This window comes from Setaria italica, chromosome II (assembly GCF_000263155.2).
Source record: "Setaria italica strain Yugu1 chromosome II, Setaria_italica_v2.0, whole genome shotgun sequence".
Taxonomy (NCBI): domain Eukaryota; kingdom Viridiplantae; phylum Streptophyta; class Magnoliopsida; order Poales; family Poaceae; genus Setaria; species Setaria italica.
The window spans coordinates 16,481,367-16,500,937 of NC_028451.1; the positions used below are offsets into that span (position 1 = coordinate 16,481,367).

Sequence of the window (19,571 nt, forward strand, 5' to 3'; positions counted from 1 at the left end):
AGATCTCCTCTATGAAACTATAATACGAGTCCTTGCTCCAGTTGTTGTCTATGGTATTTATACGGACACCACTATTTTGGTTGGTACTTTTTTGGTCTTGGGCTCTCATGTAAAATATATAACCATTTATCTCGTAACCTTGAAATTTCACGATTGTGCTAGAAGGTTCCCTGGCTAACCAAGCGAGTTGTTCATGAATTGCGGAGTTGCCCATAAGGTCTTGACGCAACCAAGAAGGAAAAGTATCCATGTGATAATGTATAATCCAGGCATTGGATTTCGTCGGGTATTGGGAAAATAGAATTTGCTTGTGTTACTCGATATACGGAGCCACAAAGGATGATTGTTGCAGAACAGTGAAGGGTGCTTTATGGAACAAATCACTACCATTTCTCAAACTTGATTTCCTTCCAAGGGTGCCCATTCCCCGTAGCCTCCCTCGTGGCATGATGTTGGAACCCTAATCGAATTAATTGAGTCAATAAAATCAATAGAAAACTCAATGACCTCCTCTGTTCCATATCCCTTGGCGATGCTTCCTTCTGAATAGGCACGATTAAGAAAATAGTTTTTAGCGCTGACATGAACCTCTTGAAAGACCACATATTGTGCAAGAATACTTGACCGAGAATAGTAATCTCTTTGACTAGGTAAACCAGGAGGTGCCTAATAATATTGAAGAAGGATGGTGGAAATACCAACTCAAAGCTGACAAGATATTGTACCATCGTTCTGTAGCTTTAGTAGTTTGGTTGGATCGATTGCCTCGTGCGAAATCACATTGAGAAATGCGCACAGCTTTACGAGCGCTAATCGTACATACTCTGATAGAATACCCCTCAGTGCAACCGGAAGCAACTGGGTCATCAATAAGTGGCAGTCATGGGCCTTTAGATTTGTGAAATTTTTTTCTTTCATATTTATTATTTCCTTTATATTCGAGGAGTACCCAGACCGAATCTTGATACTATTTATGCATTCAAACATGTTATATTTCTCTTCCTTGCTGAGAGTGTAACTAGCAGGACATAAGTAGTGTTATCCTTTATCTCTTTTTTCCGGATGTAGGTCATCTTGTTGCTTCATGCGTTTTACGTCCTATTGTGCTTCCAATGTATCTTTTGAGTTCCCATAACAACCCATGAAGCCTAGCACGTTCATGCAAAGATTCTTCGTTAGGTGCATCACGTCTATTGCATTGCGGACCTCTAGAATTTCCTAATAAGGTAGCTCCCAAAATATAGACTTCTTCTTCCACATGGGTGCACATCCGCTATCGTTGTTCGGAACAGGTTCGCTACCAAGACACTTTCCAAAGAATACCCTTACATCCTTTATCATATCAAATACACACTTTCCATTATGGTGTGCAGGTTTTTTACGATGGTTTGGCGCCCCTTTGAAATGCACCCCTTTCTTTCTTAATGGGTGGTTAGCATGAAGAAATCAACGATGGCCCATATACACGACCTTCCTACAGTGTTTCAAATACATGTTGTCTGTGTCGTCTAAACAGTGGGTGTAGGCCTGATATCCCTTGTTTGTCTGTCCTAAAAGGTTACTCAGCGCAGGCCAATAATTGATGGTAATGAACAATAATGCTCATAGGTCAAAGCTCTCTTGTTTATCCTCATCCCACACACGTGTACCTTTTTCCTTCTAGAGCAGTAAAAGTTCATCAACCAATGGTATTAGGTACACGTCAATGTCGTTGACGGGTTGTTTTGGACCTTGGATAAGCACCGGCATCATAATGAACTTCCGCTTCATGCACAGCCAAGAAGGAAGGTTGAACGTACATAGGGTTATAGGCCAAGTACTATGACCACTACTCAACTCACCAAATGAATTGAATCCATCATTACTTAAACCAAACCTTATGTTCCTTGCATCACTTTCAAAGTTCGGGAATGCTCTATCAATTGATCTCCATTGGGCCTCATTGCGGGATGTCTCAGCATCTCATCTTGCTTACGTTCTCCTTTATGCCATCGCATCAACTTAGCATTCGCCTTGTTTGTGAACAAACGCTTCAAATGTGGTATTATAGGGAAATACCAAGTCACTTTCGCGGGAACTCTCTTCTTAGGAGGCTGCCCCTCAACTTCACTAGGATCATCTTGCTTGATCTTATACCGCAGCGCTCCGCACACAGAATAAGCATCTAATTTCTCGTATTCATCACCATGATAGACGATACAATCATTACGGCATGTGTGTATCTTCTGAACCTCCAAACGCAGAGGGCAAACAAACTGTTTAGCTTCATATGTTGTGGACGACAATTCATTATTATTGGAAAGAATGTTATTTATAGTTCCAATATCCCCTGAAATGCCTTAAAGGACACACCATTTTTTACCTTCCATTGCAGCATTTCCAGTGTGGTACCCAGTTTTCTATGCTCCTGCTTGCAATCTGGGTAAAATAATTTTTTTGTGATCATCTATCGTACGATGCAACTTTTCTGATTCCTTCTCAGTTTCGCAGTCTTTCTGTGCATCCCATAGCACCTGACCAAGATCATCAATAGGACCGTCTTCTGTAAACTCTCCTTCATCAACCTCACCCATTGTAGTATCTGCAAAAGTTTGGCCTACAGCCCAGTCCGGAATATTGTTATCATCCTCCTTTTCTTCGTCGTCTTCCATTATAACCCCTCTTTTGCCATGCTTGGTCCAAACCAAATAACTAGGCATGACACCGTATCTAAACAAGTGGCTATAAAAACTCCCTCAGGAAGAGTAGTCCTTCTTGTTACAGCATTGGAAGCATAGACAACATATGAATCCCTTCTTGCCTTGTTGGCTTTGGTCACTTCAAGAAAATAATGCAAGCCATTAACAAACTCCTTGATCCGTCTGTCCGCGTTATACATCCATTGCCAGTCCATCTGCATCGTATTACATGCAAAATGGACATAGGACTTCGTATTAGATAAAGAACTTGATCAATTTACACCAATCAACCTTTATAAAGGTAAAAATAATTCACATGAAAATTACACCAATCAACATTCATATCATTCACTAGGTCGACAGAAAGAAAAATGCTAGAATTCTAGAACAAGACAATAAAGATATATATACACTAAAGATTACATACGCTCTATAGTGAACTCCACGTAGTCAATTATCCTAAAATAATGGTACAACATAGCAGAATGTTCGCCCTCCAAGCTATTTCTGCATATGACTCAATCTTCTACGAAGTCTATGGAGAGTCGCTTCCGCTCCTCCAGTACCAGAAAATAATGGTACAACAGAAGATCTTCGAGTCACCTCCGCTCCTCCAATACTAGAAAATAATGGTACAACAAAAGTTCTTCTATTCTACCATTATTTTTGGATTCTTGACTCCGTGAAGTCCACTATGGAGCGTTTGTAGTCTTTATTAGTGTTTCTTTGTTGTCCTGTTCCACAATTGTAGCATTAAGTTGACCGGTATAATTTTCATGTCACTCTAATTTAACATGCAAACTATCCAAAAAATTGTAGCAATGGCCAAATTCTATTTCTTACACCTACAATTTATTTATCTTAATTTTATTGCAATGACTAAATATTAAAAACATATTTACTCTATTTTTTTCCATACCTAATATTGATCAAGATATTTATCTAATACAAATCATATATAACAAGCAAGCTATCAATCAAATTCTAGCTCAAAAACATGTATAAATAAAATCCTCTCCATTCTCCCTCATTCTAAAAAACTCATTTTTTTCTATCTCCAAAGCATAAAACAATTAAATGAAGGGATGATGAAGTAGCTAACCTTTACAACACTTTGGATAAGTGAAATCCCCACGAAAATGAGAAAAAAAATAGGACTAAAGGGAACTCTTTAGTCCTTGTTGGTGTTTTCAACCGAGACTAAACACCCTGCCATATTCTCCCATCTCACTAGCTATTACAACCGGGACTAAAGCGGACTCTTTAGTCCCGGTTGATATTACCAACTGGGACTAAATCTCACCCCGTGGCTATCGTGGTGGCCTTTTAACTCGGAACTAAAGGCCTTTAGTCCCTAGTCTAAAAATAACCGGAACTAAAAACGCTGGATGGAAGGTCCCTTCTCTACCAGCGTAATGTAAAATACCTTGGACATTGCTAGGGCACTAGCCATCGGATGACTATCTGAGGGTCAAAAGATTTTCGGCAGACGTGGCCAGCCTTTGTAATAATGAATGGCTTTTTGCATCTTTTTCTGGCTTAGAGGCTGGGAATAATCTTCTTTTCCTTTTCTAAAAATATGGAATGCATAGCAGAAGTGTTTGCTCAAAAGAAAACATCGATAACAGCATGCATTTGGGGACTGAATTCGTGTCCAAAAAGCTCGAAATCTCCTTTACAAAATTACAAGTGCATATCTCAACCTCGTGTGGCTTTGATAATCGGCTTGTCTCATATCAGATTATAATTTTGACATTAGTTTTTGTCGAGTAATTTTGACATTAGTTGTAGGTTGTGGAGCTGAACTTGGCAAATATCTTTATATATCATGGAATAAATGTTATAATTCTAAATTACTGTTTATTTTAGTTTTTTTTAAAAATTAAAACGAATAGTAATTTGGGATGGAGGGAGTAGCTCTCTGTCACGCTAGATGCCACCACAAAATCTGACATCCTATCCTACGAATCATCCCCCAAGAAAAGGAAAAGGAATTTCTTTTTTATTATTTTATAACGTTGTCTTCTTGCAATAGTAATTAATAAGCTAGAGATGCATGAATTATTGAATTTTATGGAGCGGGATATTTACATATCGATCAATCATTCATAGATGGAAGATGACCGGATGTTATGTATATGAACGGGGCCCGCCCTCAGATCCAAAGAATGATTTTGTTCTGTGCCTTGTATGTCTACAATACAGAGTCATAATAAGTGAACAAACTAAAGCGCAAAACGACAAGCTAGCGATGCATGCTTGGGAAGCCTTCATCATTTGGAGCATACTCCTATATATTGCAAAATATAATACGGAACCAATGCAATGAGCCACCCGTTGATTTGCGTCATGACAAAACAAGGTATCAGTACTAGCTACATGCTTATATTATATATGGATTGCTGGTTTAGGAGACAAATTAATAAAGAAATACAAATTAATAAACAATGAGTGCATGATTTGTCGAGTCAATCGAAACTAGATACGGATAGGGACGTACTACGTCGACTACTCGAACGGCGCGTGGTAAACTAAATTAAAAGTTTGCTGATTGCCAGTTGTAGCGGTAGTCAAAGGTGCGTGACAACTAACAACCGGCATGCCGACGCAACTGCATATAATTGTCGCTCGCTCGGCCTCATCATGAGTCGAGCTTGTGGATAGGCACGCACGGCCCGCCTACTACCAGAGAACGGACCTTCCATTCTAGTACTTTTATCTCAGATAACTTTAAATTTGGGATTAAAATATCTTTAGTCCCAGCCAAAAATAAGGCACCGAAGACTACCGACAGGAGGGGCTTTAATCCCGGTTGTAAAGACTGACCAGGACTAAAGCTTTCCTTTAATCTCGGTTGTAACAGCTAAAAGATCAGGCACTAATGCTCCCCTTTTGTCTCGGTTGGTAATTCCAACCAAAACAAAAGATTTAGTCCCGGTTGAAATTCCAATTTATCCCGGTTGGAATTATTAATCGGAACAAAAGGGGCCTTTCCACACGGCCCCCTCTCTCTACACCTTCCTTATCTTCTTCCAGACAGCGCTCTCCTCCTCTTCACCTTATCTCTGCGCTCTCCTTCTTTCCAGCGCTTCCTCTCTCCCTCCTCCCTCTCCTCCTCTTTGCACCTCCCCTCCTCCCTCTCCTCCTCTCCTCCCACTCTGCACAACCGCCGCCCCCTCCCCTCCCTCTCTTTTCTCTGCCTTCCTCTCCCACCCCCTCCCCCTCTGCTGCCCCTCCCCTTCCCCCTCTGCTCGCCCCTCACTGGTAGTGAGGAGCGGCAGCGGGGTGAGAGCAGAGCAGTGGCGCGGCCGGGAGGCGGGCACGGGCGCAGGTGGGCAGAGGCTGGGTGGGCACGGGCGGAGGCGGGCGAGGGCGAGCGGTGGTGGAGCGAAGGCGAGCAAGGGCGGGCGGCGGCGGACAGCGGCGAGCGGCGGTGGAGTGGAGGTGGGCGAGGGCGGGCGGCGGCGGGTGAGGGCGTAGCGGAGGCGGGCCAAGGCGGGCAGTAGCGGAGTGAGGCGGGCGAGGGTGGGTGGCGGCGGGCGAGGGCATAGTGGAGGCAGGCGGGCGAGGACAGGCAGAGGCGCGCACCGCCGCGCCGCCGGCCCATTTTTTTATTTTTCTTTGGAACTTTTTAGTCTCGGTTGGTTTTACTAACCAGGACTAAAGGGGGTCTTTAGTCTTGGGTGAATGACCCAGGACTAAAGGACCTCCCCTTTTGTCTCGAATGATTAGTCCCGGTTGCATTTTCAGGATATATGGCCCTATCCAACCGGGACTAAAGCAACATTCTCTAGTAATGGCCCGAGCACTAATGGATTTGTATATATGTATATATAATATATTTGTATGTGCTCGCACTAGAATTATTGTTGTTGCTATAGATGGGTGGGGCGGGCGTGAGCGCATGCACTATTGGAAAACTGAGCATTGATCCAAGCCCTTAGTACCGGTTCGTTTTTGATCTGGTACTAATGTGAGCATTAGTACTTGGCCTAAGGGATAGTTCTCCAGGAGCGCCCCGAGCCCCTTTAGTACCGGTTCGGGGCTTAACCCGGTACTAAAGGTTGCACATTAGTACCGGGTGGGCCTCCACCCGGTACTAATGTGCAACCTTTAGTACCGAGTGAAGCCTGACACCGGTACTAACTTCCCTCCTATAAATCCGCCATCTTTTTCTTCCTGCCCGAGCCATTCACCACAGCTCAAGCTTCATCCTATCCATGGCGCCTGTCGGGTTTAGTAGCCCGGCAGTCCACCAAGGGGTTACCCAAGTGGTTGATTTGTAGGTGAGGGCGATTGCGAAACCATGAACTCGAAAGTGATCACGAGAACACAAAGGGGGCATGAGGGTTTTAGGCAGGTTCGAGCCTCCGAAAAGTAATACCCTACGTCCTATATGCGTGGATTGTATTGCTCAATGTTTGAGTCGATGGGATGTTGGGATTGTATTCCCTCGGGAGGTTCCCTTGGCCGCCTTATATAATCAAGAGTTACAAGTCTGTTTGAATGTAATCTACTCGGTAGTTATATGAAAAGTAATATGTGTTGGACTAGAATATGTGTTCCATGATATCTTGGTAGATTTGGACTGTCTTGTTGCCTTGACGTGTACCCTAAGTAACTTCATGTCCTCAGTCCGCACGCCCTGGTCGAGCGGGCCCACTTGTCAGGTCCGGCCAGTATCTTGGTTGGTAGAGACCCATGGGGTACCCATATCCCTCAAGCCCCCGAGCGATGTGTAGGCGAACAGGAACTTGAGGTCATCACAGCGAAGCTTGAAATGAAGTCGGCTCAAGCTACGATGGCGTCACGGTGATGGAGAGGCTGTGCAGTGCTTAAAAGATAAGGATATCCGAGCGAACGTAGAGCTAACGCGCAAAGCGAAGACAAGTGCCAAGTTGATGGATGCTGGCATCCAGCAGGTCGAAGCGAAGGTTACAGAGGGCGTTGCAAGACACACTCCATAGCAATAGCCCCTGAGCATTGAAGCGATTAGAATAATCAGTCCTATGGTCAAAGAAGAAGAAATTGCCCCTTAAAGCAGATCCCAGTGCCCGAGCACGAGGATAGGCGCAGCCACGGAGGCCTATAGATCAAAAATACACGTCTAAATCTCTAGAGATAAGGACTCATGCAATGATAGATAAGCGATAATAATGCCTGCTCACGGGAGTACTGCACCATCTGAGCAACGTCAGGATTCCTGTCAGTACTTGAAGATCAGTCCGAGCATCACGTGAACACTGTAGAGCCATATTGGCATGGGAAAGCCTTGTCGTGCACCCTTAGGAGTACACTGTAGCAATTTGGATATTATCTTGTGATCCGGCTATAAATAGACCAACATTCAACGCGGAGAGTCATGGCCCAAATAATAGCACTCGTAGGCTTTAAGTTTGTAGTTTTTAATTGGAGTAACAACCGCTTGGAAGTCTGATGCCAGAAGAATTCTCGTGAATAAAACCCGAATGCTCCTTTGCTTTGCAATCTCTTCGAAGAAGCCGGGAGGTAACGATGCTAGAAGAATCCTCATGAGGAGGCTGTATCGTGAACCCCGCCACTTTGTCCAGGACACCGCTTGGGGAAGTGTTTTGCACAGCTTTCTTGTATTGTGCTTTTTTCTTTTTTTACATTGTAGCTTCTTATCCTGGGATGTCAGATAACCCAGAGCTGTTCACGGTCACTTGTAATATGTGTTGCCAGTAATCTTTCTAGTGAAAAGAATTGTAGCTGAGCGAAAATATGTTCCTGCATCTGGTTTTGGGGATTTATGGGCCCACAGAGGCATACTGACTTGAAACTAGGCGTCTAGTTCCTGAGGACGAGGACTCGCAGAGCTGCGTAGGCACGTCGAGTAGAATTAGGCACCCAACCCCCAAGGATCAGGACTGCCGGAGCCGCGGAGGCACGCCGAGTAGAATTAGGCGCCCAGCCTCCTAAAACGAGGACTCCTAGCCCTCGAGGACAAAGGCTGGCGTTAGGCGCCCAGTCCACAAGTATAAGGACTGGCGGAGCCACAGAGGCACACCGACAAGAATTAGGCGCCCAGCCCCCGAGGATGAGTACTAGCGAAACCACGGAGGCACACCGAGTAGGATTAGGCGCCCAACCCCCGAAGTCGAGGACTAGCGAAGCCGCGGAGGCACCCCGACCAAAATTAGGTGCCCAGCCCCGATGACGAGGACTGGCGGAGCCGCGAAGGCGCGCTGTTAAGAGCGCAACAAAAAACCCGAAAGTTTGCCTGGCATGTTGTGCCACAGTAACAGGAGGCCTGCAATTTCCGTCCATAGGTTACGCCATCACCCCCCTCAAAAGCGCGAGGGGTCACAAAGCCATTTTACTTTTATCTTGAACACTCTCAGTGCCGCCGCCTCGAGCCCACTGAGCACTTCGCCGCCGTGCTTGCAAACCCTAGGCCGCACCACCGCAACCTTCATTCCGCTCACGCGCATGCCGCCGCCACCACCCGAGCCGTCGCGCCGCCGTATACGCAGCAAGACCCTAGTTATTTTTAGATCTAAATCTCAAGGCATCAAGCTCGAAGAAATGGCGCAATCCAATGCCCTAGAGCCTTCTTTAGTCTAGATGAAGTCCGTGATGACGCAGGAGCGCATCCAAGCCCTCGTCAACCGAGGCCTCCTCTGTAACGACCCTGGTTAAATCAGCCGAGTTAATCCTAATCCGAGTCCCTAATTTCCGCTGACTCAGCTCCCCTGAGCTTAAGCGCCCAACCTCCAGTTCCCGGTCCCGACCCCTGAAAACCCAACCAGAACCACCGGTTCCTTCTAAGTCTCAACAGCAGTGTTCCTTTCCATCTTGAGCAAAGGAGAAACCGAGACTGACTGGTGGACCAGCAAATCTCTTCCCCGGAGCTCCTGAGGCAGACGCGCCCGAGCAGCATGCGCCCGCTTCAGAGCTTCTCCACCGCGTGGCTTAATCCCTCCGACGCCCGCCACTCCACCCAGTCGCCGACCGCGACAGGATGGATTCCCACGCCCTCCTTCCCAATCGCAGCGGAAGCCCTCTGCGACCCTTCCTGTATCGCCTCGCCCTCGCCGGCCACGCCATGGTGCCCCGTCGCCGCTGTGGCAGAGCTTCGCCGCCTGCTGCGTCAGACCTCCTCGCGGCTCGCGCCCATCATCTCGCCGGATCCCCGGCTGCAAGACCCGATGCCTTCCGGCTTTTCCGCCACCTCTCCACAGTCGCGCCACCCACGAACTCGCTACGCGACGATTCCTCCCTCGCCAACCCCGACTCCGGCCGCGACAGCTCCTTTTCCGCCTTGCCAGAACTGTGCCCTGGCAATGCTGCTGTTTCGCGCTCGCCCGTGCAGCCGTAGCTCGCCTGTCTTTTCACCTGTTGCAACCTCGCTTGCAGCGCCGTTCTCCCTGTCACACCAATCAAATCCGCCGCTCGACAACGCCCGCCTCCGCCAAATCTCAACCTCGGCAAAACCGCGCCTACGCCGCCTTGTCTCCAGTGCCCAATGGTCGAAGACGCTATCTCCGAAGTCCTGTTTCGCCGCCCATCGTCGCTCAATCGCCGCTATGGCAGAGCACTCCATCTTTTTCTTCCGGTTTTCATGCTGCCCGAAATCTCTCTCTTCCGCGCAGCTATAAAAGGGAATGCCAGAATTCCACCGGAGTTCCTCCGCCTTCGCTGTTTCACCGCCCCCTACTCTGAGCACACTTGAGCAATCCCACTGAAACTCTTGAGAGTTCCCCTTCTCCGCTCAAACCCGCTTCTCCCCAATCCACCCAGCTGTCTGCTCCTCCGCGCTGTGCTAGAGCTTCCTTGTGGCCCACAAGAAGCTCCGCCGTCGTTGGAGCACCGCCGGACATCGCCGCCGCCCAAGCCTTAGTGCTTCAGACCTTCCGCCCAAGTCTGCAACTTCTTGACCCCAAGCTTCACCTATAAACCGGAGGTAAGCTGCCGACCCCTTTCCGGTTCGCCCGACCCCTTTCTGGTTCGCCCGACCCTGTCTATTCCGCCGACCCTTTTTCCACCTCGCCCGAGGGCTCAGCTGTATCTGTTTCCTTGACCGAGGGTATCTGTGTAAAAGATCGGGATTTCTCTGCGTCAAGTCCGAGGACCCCGGACACAGTTATTCCTTAAAGTTTAAGGGTCAGATCACAAGTCTATTCCCATCCGACCCTTTTATCTTGCCCTCCACCAACTAAAGCAAACTCCCCCACCTTTTCTATAACCTTGCTACAAGTGTCCGAGCTTAAACCGCAAGTGTTGTTGAAATAACCACCTCAACACTAACCCCTGCATTGCATTCGTGTAGAGTTACATCTCGCTGACGGCGTCTACGAACTGCACCCGGCACCCGAAGACGGAGCTGTAGCTGAGCTGCCGCTTCCAGAAGTCGAAGCAGTCCCAGCTGAAGACCAGTTCTCCTCCCCTCCACTTGAAGGCAAGCCCCGGAGCATGAACCCCAAATTTCTAAACTTGCACATGCCTTCCTTCTCATGTTTGTGCATTTACGTATAGGAGTTGTTTGCAACCTTAGATGCATGACATAGTTCCCTTGATCTGATCACTAGTCTTGGGTCGAGTAGTTGCTATGCTTAAATAGGAAGCGGTAAAAGTCGAGTGATTTCCTGTCACTCGCGAGTTATAGGAATTGGTTGGTTTCCTTCTGTTACAACTATAAGGACGATGGACGGGGTAGGGTTTGGTTAACTCTTTTGGTGGTCGGCTGATCGCCCCGTCTGTTTACTGAACCTGTTAAGGCCCGACAGTGGTAGTGTTCGTGATCAAGTGTTTGAAAGTACTAACCTCATACTCAGTATGGGATGGGGAAGCCTAGTACCTGATTGAACCTAGACGTGAGCGGTCGCCCCACTATCCTTGGAACGAAGTTCCCCTGCGGCCGCACGTGGTGGCAAGAGTGGTCACAGAACGGCAGAGGCCGGGTCTGTGGAACCTTGCATCAAAGGAAGTGGGCCCGACACGGGTTAGGGAATTGATGGGGAATGCCGACACAGGAAGCGACCCTCGGTGGTGCGCTGATGTCGTGAGGTTAGGTTCACCATGCCTGGTTAAAGAACTCGAATCGATTCGTCTGCCTCTCACAGTTTGAGACTGCTTGATCGCTATGCTACACTGAGTAATGAAAGAGTCTGATGAGGACATGGTCTTAATGATGAGCTTACATACATAAAGTTGGATCTATGTTGCTTAGAGTAAGTTGCAAATGTAGACTGGTTAATGAACTTAGAATTTGAGCTAAAAATTTGAAAGCAAGGACCTAACATAGTCGCTTTTAGCAAACAAACCCCTCAGCCAAAGAGCCTTGCATGTCTAGAAGTGGTGGAGTAGTTTTTCCCACCGGTCGGTTAAGTCTTGTTGAGCTTAGAAGCTCAGTCTTGTTTGTGGCTCCTTTTTTCAGGTGAAGTTGCAGCCTCTGAGCTTGCTGTTGGCACTTGGTCGCCCCAACTTCCTCCGGGTTGAACGGTCGAGTGGGATCCCTCCTCGGATGGCGGGGATTGGGATCATTGATGTCCCGGCTGGCCTCACCAGGGACATCCGACCTCGACGAGTAGCTTCTGCTTCGTTTTATCTTCTGTTGTTTTCTTCAGAACTTGTAAAACTCTGATTTATAACCAAGTGTGTAACAACTTGTTAATCCAATGGTGGACCTGTTGTATTCTCTAGAACCACTCACCTTCGTGTGGGTCACGCTAACTCGGTCCTGTTAAGTGGTTAAATCGGATGAAATCCGATGGCACTTCGAGTTAACTTGACTAAGGCATGAGTGTCGCGTGTCAAGCGGCTTAATCGTGCTTTAATTAAGTTAATCCGAGGTGGTTCTGTCACATCCTCGGCCCGCAAGCACTGCTAGAGTGGAAGCCCACCGCCGGCCAAGAATTCCCGTTGGAGGACACGGCGAAGACAGTGGTGTTCATGCCGTTCTTCAAGTGCGGATTCGAGATCCCGATAGGAGACTTCTTCCGTGGCCTTCTCCACTACTATAAGATTGAACTGGTACATCTGAATCCAAACTCAATCTTGGATATTTCTATTTTCATCCATCTGTGTGAAGCGTACTTGGGCATCTCCCCACATTTCGTACATGTGCATCCCCCCCCCCACATTTTCATCTGCGGTGCTACTTGTACCAATTGAAACCCATGATTAGTAAGGGGAAAAAAGACCGGGTTGTGGGGGTTGTGGATTCTCGCTGCGGCCTAAGAAGGTGCAGGAGTATTTTGATCTGTAGTTGAGGGAATCCAACAAGGGGTGGCACAACGAGTGGTTCCTTATCGCGAATAAGCATCCCGAGCTACCGCCGCGGATAAGGTACGGGCCAATGTCTACGCCTGAGTGGTCAAATCAGCCCACCTCGGAGGAGCAGGTTCAAGTGGATGAATTGCTGGAAAAGATCGCCGACTTGAAGGCTCGAGGACTAACAGCCGGAGCCATCAGTATCAACTTCTGTCAAAGGGCGACGCAACCGATCAAGTACCGAGTGCACCTGTCGTATGAGTACTCGGGGCTAGATGATCCGAACTGAGAGGTTCGTGGCAAGGTGCCCAACTCAGAGGTCATCGACAGGGTGGTCGAGTTCTTCAAGGGTCATATCAGTAACAGGGATGTCCCCAAAGCTTTCTTGTTGAAGAGGTTGTCGCCCACCCTGGTAAGATTGTCATCAACACTTACTTCACGCACTATATATACTTGTGATATTTCTGAATGAGGTGATGACTTGATCAAGATGATGCATTTGTGTACTTTTGCCCGGCGCCATTGCCTGGCAGGCCCACTTGTTAGGTCCGGCCAGTATCCTGGTCGGTAAGGACCCATGGTGTACCCGTATCCCTCAGCGTTGTAGGGGAGGTGCTGCCAAATTGAAGACCATTTCGTGAGAATTTCACTCATTCAAGTGTTCTAAAGGTTATAAACTTCATCCTCCCTTGATACATGGTTAGTATACTAAGTTTTATGCTTTAGGGCTAGAGTAATTTGTGATTTTTAGAATAAGGTACAATGGAGAAAATTTTCATTTATATGCATGTGTTATATAGAGCTCATATTTGTGATTTTTAGAATAAACTACAATTTTTTGGATGCTATATTTCATATTAGTCAAAGAAATTGATTTGAGGTTAGAGGAATAATTTTATAGTTTAGTCATTTACAAATATGAGCTAAATAAATTATGGGGAAAAATATAATTTGTTCATATTTTAGTCATTGCAAATATGAGCGAGATAAATTGTGGTCCATAGAGATAATAAGATGGAATAGAGGTACGTAATTAGTCATTTTTAGAATAAGCTACAATGGAGAAACTTTTCATTTATATGTTATGCTTGAGCTAAATAAATTGTGGGAAAAATATAATTTATTTATAGTTTAGTCATTTGCAAATATGAGCTAAATAAATTATGGTACATAGAGATGGCTACTGCTGCTGGAGGTAGTGGCGATGGTGGGGGATATCGTTGTTCCTCTCGTGGCAAGGGGAAAACCATAGTTGGCCCTCATGATAAGACCCGAATACTACGTATGTGAGTTCATCCATAGCTTTGTAGATCCAAGCGTATAACCGACCACGAATTCATAGTACATATACAAATTTCTTAACAATAAATTAGTTCTATATAATAACATTTTCCAATGACATAGATGAGAGACATGAAGGAAGCACTTCTCGAGACGGAAAAAATCAGGGCAATTCAAGAACAACTCAGTGGATTTCTTCTGGAGTTCCATAATGATGGATTAAATCTGCATCACCGTCAGGACTCGGGTTCAGAATAATTGATCCAAAATGTTGAACTTGTAAAGTTGATGCAATGTAATATTATTCATATATGTGTATGCACAATATGCCTACTATATCTACGTGGTGGATATATACAGCCAAGCAACTATGAAAATTGGTTCAACCTATATCTGTTTTCAATGTCTATTTTATTTGTCCAATTTGTATCTGAAAATAGAACAAGTATTATTGTTGCCAGATTAGGAGCAGGCCGCCGGGCGGCAGACGTCCTCATGTGACGTGGCGACGGAAGGTACTTGGACGGATGGTATACTGCATCAGATAGCTGTTACGTTGTCGTGGTCGGCAAATTTCGCCTTGCCGTGCCAAACCTTTCCTGCAACACACGGTACACGAGCAGCAGCAGGTCGCGAGCATCCTGATTCCCCCAACAACCGCCAAACGCAACTGGCCGGAGATCGAAGAAGGTGCAGGTGTTCCGGTTGGGTTTGGCCTGCGCAAGTGCAACCGGTTGCTTTCGCTCGCCGTTCAACACGCCACATCAGCGTCGACACCCTAACAGAAAACGGCTCTCTCTTCTTCTTCTTTTCAGCTAGAGGTTGCTGGCCCATCATCAATTGGCATCAGGCACTTCTTTATCTGCTTTCCGCGTGAGAGGCCGTTTGCTTTGCAGTTGTCTAGTGTCTGTAGTGATGGTTAGCAAGCAGTAGTCAGTAAAGTACTCCTCATACTATAGATTAGATTAGTACCGGTAGGAGTATGGATTTATGTGTGTGGGTGGTGAGGTCATGTCAGGTTCAGTCAATGGAACATATCGGAAGGAGGCTGCCGCCGACGAACTATCACGGGTAGTGATCAACAAACTGCCCCCGAAAACTACGCGCAACCAGCTGATCGAATACACGCCTGATGCCAACGTCCAAGCAGACCGGATCAGAAAGAGAGAGAGATAGGCATGGAGACACACACACACACAGAGTGCATTTTCTAGGCGGGCTTGGTGTTGTTCTTGAGTAGTTGAGCAGTTTGGGAGGAGCACCCACCAACAACCAGGCATGGTGCCGCTTTGCCTGACCTCACCAACGGAACAAACCGACACGCCGACTGATAAAGAAATAAAAAAAGGGCCCGGGCCTATGTACAGGGCATGCATCCATCAGTTAGTTGCTCTGGGTTGTTTAGTTTAGACCAGTCCTAGTGGAAGTTTTATGAAAAATTTTATGAGTATTAAATTTTATATCACAACAATTTAGTTGATTTGCTAAAAACTTTGCGAGGAGAGATAAGGAAGAGTTTCAACGTCATGATGACTGATGCTTAGGAATGTTATAAATGCAATAAACGTTTTTTGATGATGTAGCAACAAATAAGATTAATAATGCCAGCAGGAGGGAAAAGGATAAGGTTATGTTTGAATGAAGAATGTTTCTAGTTTTGTGAAGAAAACAATACGGTTTTGCAAAAGATTCGAGTTTTTCGAAGTAACAAAGTGTATTTGGATGCCAGAAACCTTGTTTTTTCAGCTTGATTCGAGTTTTGTATAGAGAAACAATACGTCCTTGTGGCATCGCATGATGTGAGTTTTGTCCACGCACAAACCAACGGCACTAGCTCCTTTCCTAATCCGTCGCTGCTCATCATGCTCCGTCTGCTACTTGTACCACCTTATCCCCGGGCAAGTTGCCTTTAGACCAGTCATCTCTCTACCGCAGCATCTACACGACGCACAGTGGCATCTCGCTTGTGCACAGTGCAAAGCGCGTTTTGGTTGCGGCTGAAACGCACACCAACTCCCGCTCGGCAATGCTAGCTAAACTTGTGGGGTTTAGCTCCATGTTGCTCCATGTTTCCTGGGGCCATCGTTCAAGGCCACGCATGACAGGAGCCCAGGACACGCCAATGATACCAATGATACGGAGGAGCGCAGTGTGAGTCGTAGCACGCAGTGGCCTGCTTGTCTCCAAGTGGGTGGATAACCGCATCCACCTTTCGGCTTCCGTTCCGTGTTAGGCTCCGCTTCCTCTACACTGCCGTTTCAACTTTCAAACGCACCCATCAGCGTGGATCGTGTTCGATCTCTCTCCAGTTTCCACGAGAAACGAGGACGAGACGAAACCACCACCACCATCACTAACGGAGCTGCGAAAATTTAGGCCCATCCAAACGGGAGAGAGGGAGTTAATAGGTAGGGTTAAACTTTAGCCCATCAAGAAGTGCAAAAACTATTAATTGGTGAGAAGAAGCTAACGAATATTAATAGCTCGTAAAAAGATAAAAATGAGGAGAGAGATAGGAAAAAGATGAGGAGATAAAGGATAAAAAATATTTTATGAACTTTAATCCTATATCCATTAATCGTGTCTCCCAACAGAAATTATCCATTAATCATGTCTCCCAACAACGGAAATATTAATCTATATCTATTAACCATGCCTTCGAACGCAAGTACTGACCGGCTCATTCATCCAAGGACCCAACGATGAGGTTGGGAGGCCGGGAAGAGGGGAGCGGTGGACAGCCAGGCAGGCGGTTAGCTGTCGCTCGGTCATCCCCCACTCCGCTCTCACTCACTCTGTCTCCGCAGCAGACTCTGCCAACGGCCGGCTGGCAGCCATCATGGCCATGTACAATTCCGCTTTCGTCGTCCTCGCCCTGTTGCCTTTGCCCACGCCATATTCTCTTCTCCGGTCCTCCAAAACAAAACAACCCGAGCGCAAACAAATATCTCCATCTAACTAGCCCTAGTAGACCATGCTAGTGTACCCTGCACGGCGGTTCTGCTCTGTACCGACAAACAAACAAGGTTGTAACCAACTGAAAACAAAGTCATCATACACGTATACAGAGTTTGCAAGAGCACAATGTGTGATCCATGGAACTTGAGAGGCCTCTTCTTCTCAGATTCATCTTTTTTCATTTCTTTCTCTCTCTCTTTTTTTGTCTCTGTACAAAAAGAACATGCTTGATGACTACTACTCCGGCTGGTATGGTACTGGTTACCACCAGCAGCAAGGGAGGGAGGGAGGATCCGTGCTCTGCAGCTTATTTCAGGGGGTGCTGTGCCTCTACCTCCAAACTGCCAACCAGACGACGAGACGAAGTTTTCTTCGTCTCTGCGCGCTGCTCTGCTCGCTTGGAGACTTACGTAAGAGCTAGACTGGATAGAACTGAACAAAAGGGGGAAAAAATTTAGAAAAGAAATGGCTAGATTAAGGGAACTAGACAGGGGGGTTTGGAAGGAAGGATCCTTGTTTGTTTGTTTAAACGATAGCTTTGGAATGAAGCCGGTGGAGCTCCCTCTTCTCTTCACTTGCCGACGCCGCACGGCCTCTGTTTGTTTGAAGGCAGCGAGATTGCTTTGCCATGCCGTCGTTGCACATGCTGGTTCTTGATGCGGATCGATCGATTCGCCGATTCATCGTTATCTTCTTCGACTGCTTCTACTCGATCTTGGCCATGCCCATCATGCGCTTGCTGACGGCGTGCACGGCGGCGCCGGCGTCGGCGCGCGGGTCCAGGCCCGACCCGGACATGTAGTTGCGGACCTCGATCCGGATCATCTCCTGCATCATCGACAGGAACTCCGCGCTGAACGGCGCCGGGGACTGTGGCGGCGGCGGCGGCCGCGGCGATGCGAGGTTCATCGCCGGCGGCTCCAGCTGGAACGGCAAGCTCGGTTGGGTTGGCGGGGGCGGGGGCGGCGGCGGCATCTGAGAAGGAGCCGGCTGCTGCTGCTGCATCTGTACAGGAGGTGGGGACGGGGACGGATCGGCCTGCTGATCCAGCCCGGGCAGGGACAGGGACAGCGACAGGGAGGTCGCCGGAGGAGGAGGAGCCTGCGGCGGCGGAGAGGGCGGTCGCGGCGCCAGCGGCGGCGGGAGCACGACCACACCGCCTGCGCGGGGCACGGGGCGGTACACGTGCTGCTGCTGCTGCGACGTCACGGCCGGAGCCGCCGACGGCATGACGGAGGGGAGGCTGTGGTGGCTGGAGTCGCTGAGGTCGGACCCGGAGGGGCTGCCGGGGCTGAAGCAGAGCCCCGGGTGGCCGTCGCTGCTTGTCCGCTTGAGCGGCCGCTCGTCGTCCGCGTCAGCCGCAGCAGCAGGGCCGGGCAGCACCGCAACCGGAACCAGCGGCGGCGTAGTACTTCCTCTTGAGCGTGGAGTTCCAGTGGTTCTTGATGGCGTTGTCGGTGCGTCCGGAGAGGAGGCGCGCGATGGTTGCCCACTTGTTCCCGAACCGCGCGTGCGCGCGGAGGATGGTGTCGTCCTCGTCGGGCGTGAAGGGGCGGTGCTCCACCTGCGGCGAGAGCTGGTTGCACCACCGCAGGCGGCAGGACTTGCCCGACCGGCCCGGGATGGAGCGGCTGATGAGGGACCAGTTGCGCGCGCCGTGGCGCGCCACGAGCCGCTGCAGGGCCTCGTCTTCCTCGGGGCTCCAGGGACCCTTGATCCGGTCCACGTCCGGCTTCCCGCCGGCGCCGCCGGCGCGGCACGACGGGGAGGAAGAAGACGACGCCATGGCTAAAGACGAGATGAGCGGCTGGTTTGATGTGGATGTGTGTTTGTCTGTGACCGACTGATTGATTTGTGATGATTGGTTGATGAGATGGAGCGAGTTCTAGGAAGGAAGTGGGGGGAGGAGGAAGAAGGGGGAAGGGGAGAGGAGGAGGAGCAGAGGTGGTGCAGGAGGAGGAAGTGAAGGTTGCGGAGAGGCAGGGGAGGGGGGTATATAAGCAAGGGGAGGGAGATGAGAGGGGGAGCAGCCGGTGGGGGGTCACCGCTGACCGGACGGGCAGGCGGCAGCGGCGAGGGGGATGGATGCGTGTGCGTGCGTGCGTGGTGGTGTGGTTCCAGACGGGCGGGGCGGGATGCAGTTGGAGGTGGATTGGGTACAGCTGGCGAGGGGGGACACGCGTCGCCTGTCGCGGGGCGGCGCCCCACGCGCCCCCCGACGACCCGCCCGTTGGTCGCGTCGCGTCGCGTGCTGCGGTGCTGCCGCTGCGGCTGCGAGCACACACGAATCGAACAAACCTGGAATGAAAAATCTCGGTGGTTGGTCAGTTTGGTAGCAGTTGGGTCGGGTCGCGGACCTGGACCGGTGGCGGTTGAGCTCAACTCCAGACCGCGGCCCACGCCAGCGGCCTCCTTGGCGTG

General features: G+C 48.7%; 1 protein-coding gene across 1 annotated transcript; it reads right to left on the reverse strand.

The window, feature by feature from the left end:
• Window positions 1-16,738: 16,738 nt before the first annotated feature.
• On the reverse strand, window positions 16,739-19,124 carry LOC101754396 (transcription factor MYB44-like). Its single transcript, XM_012844143.3, is given in 2 exon segments — window positions 16,739-18,558; window positions 18,560-19,124. Coding segments are annotated over 2 exon segments (1,080 nt in total). The 5' UTR covers window positions 18,937-19,124; the 3' UTR covers window positions 16,739-17,855.
• Window positions 19,125-19,571: the final 447 nt, after the last annotated feature.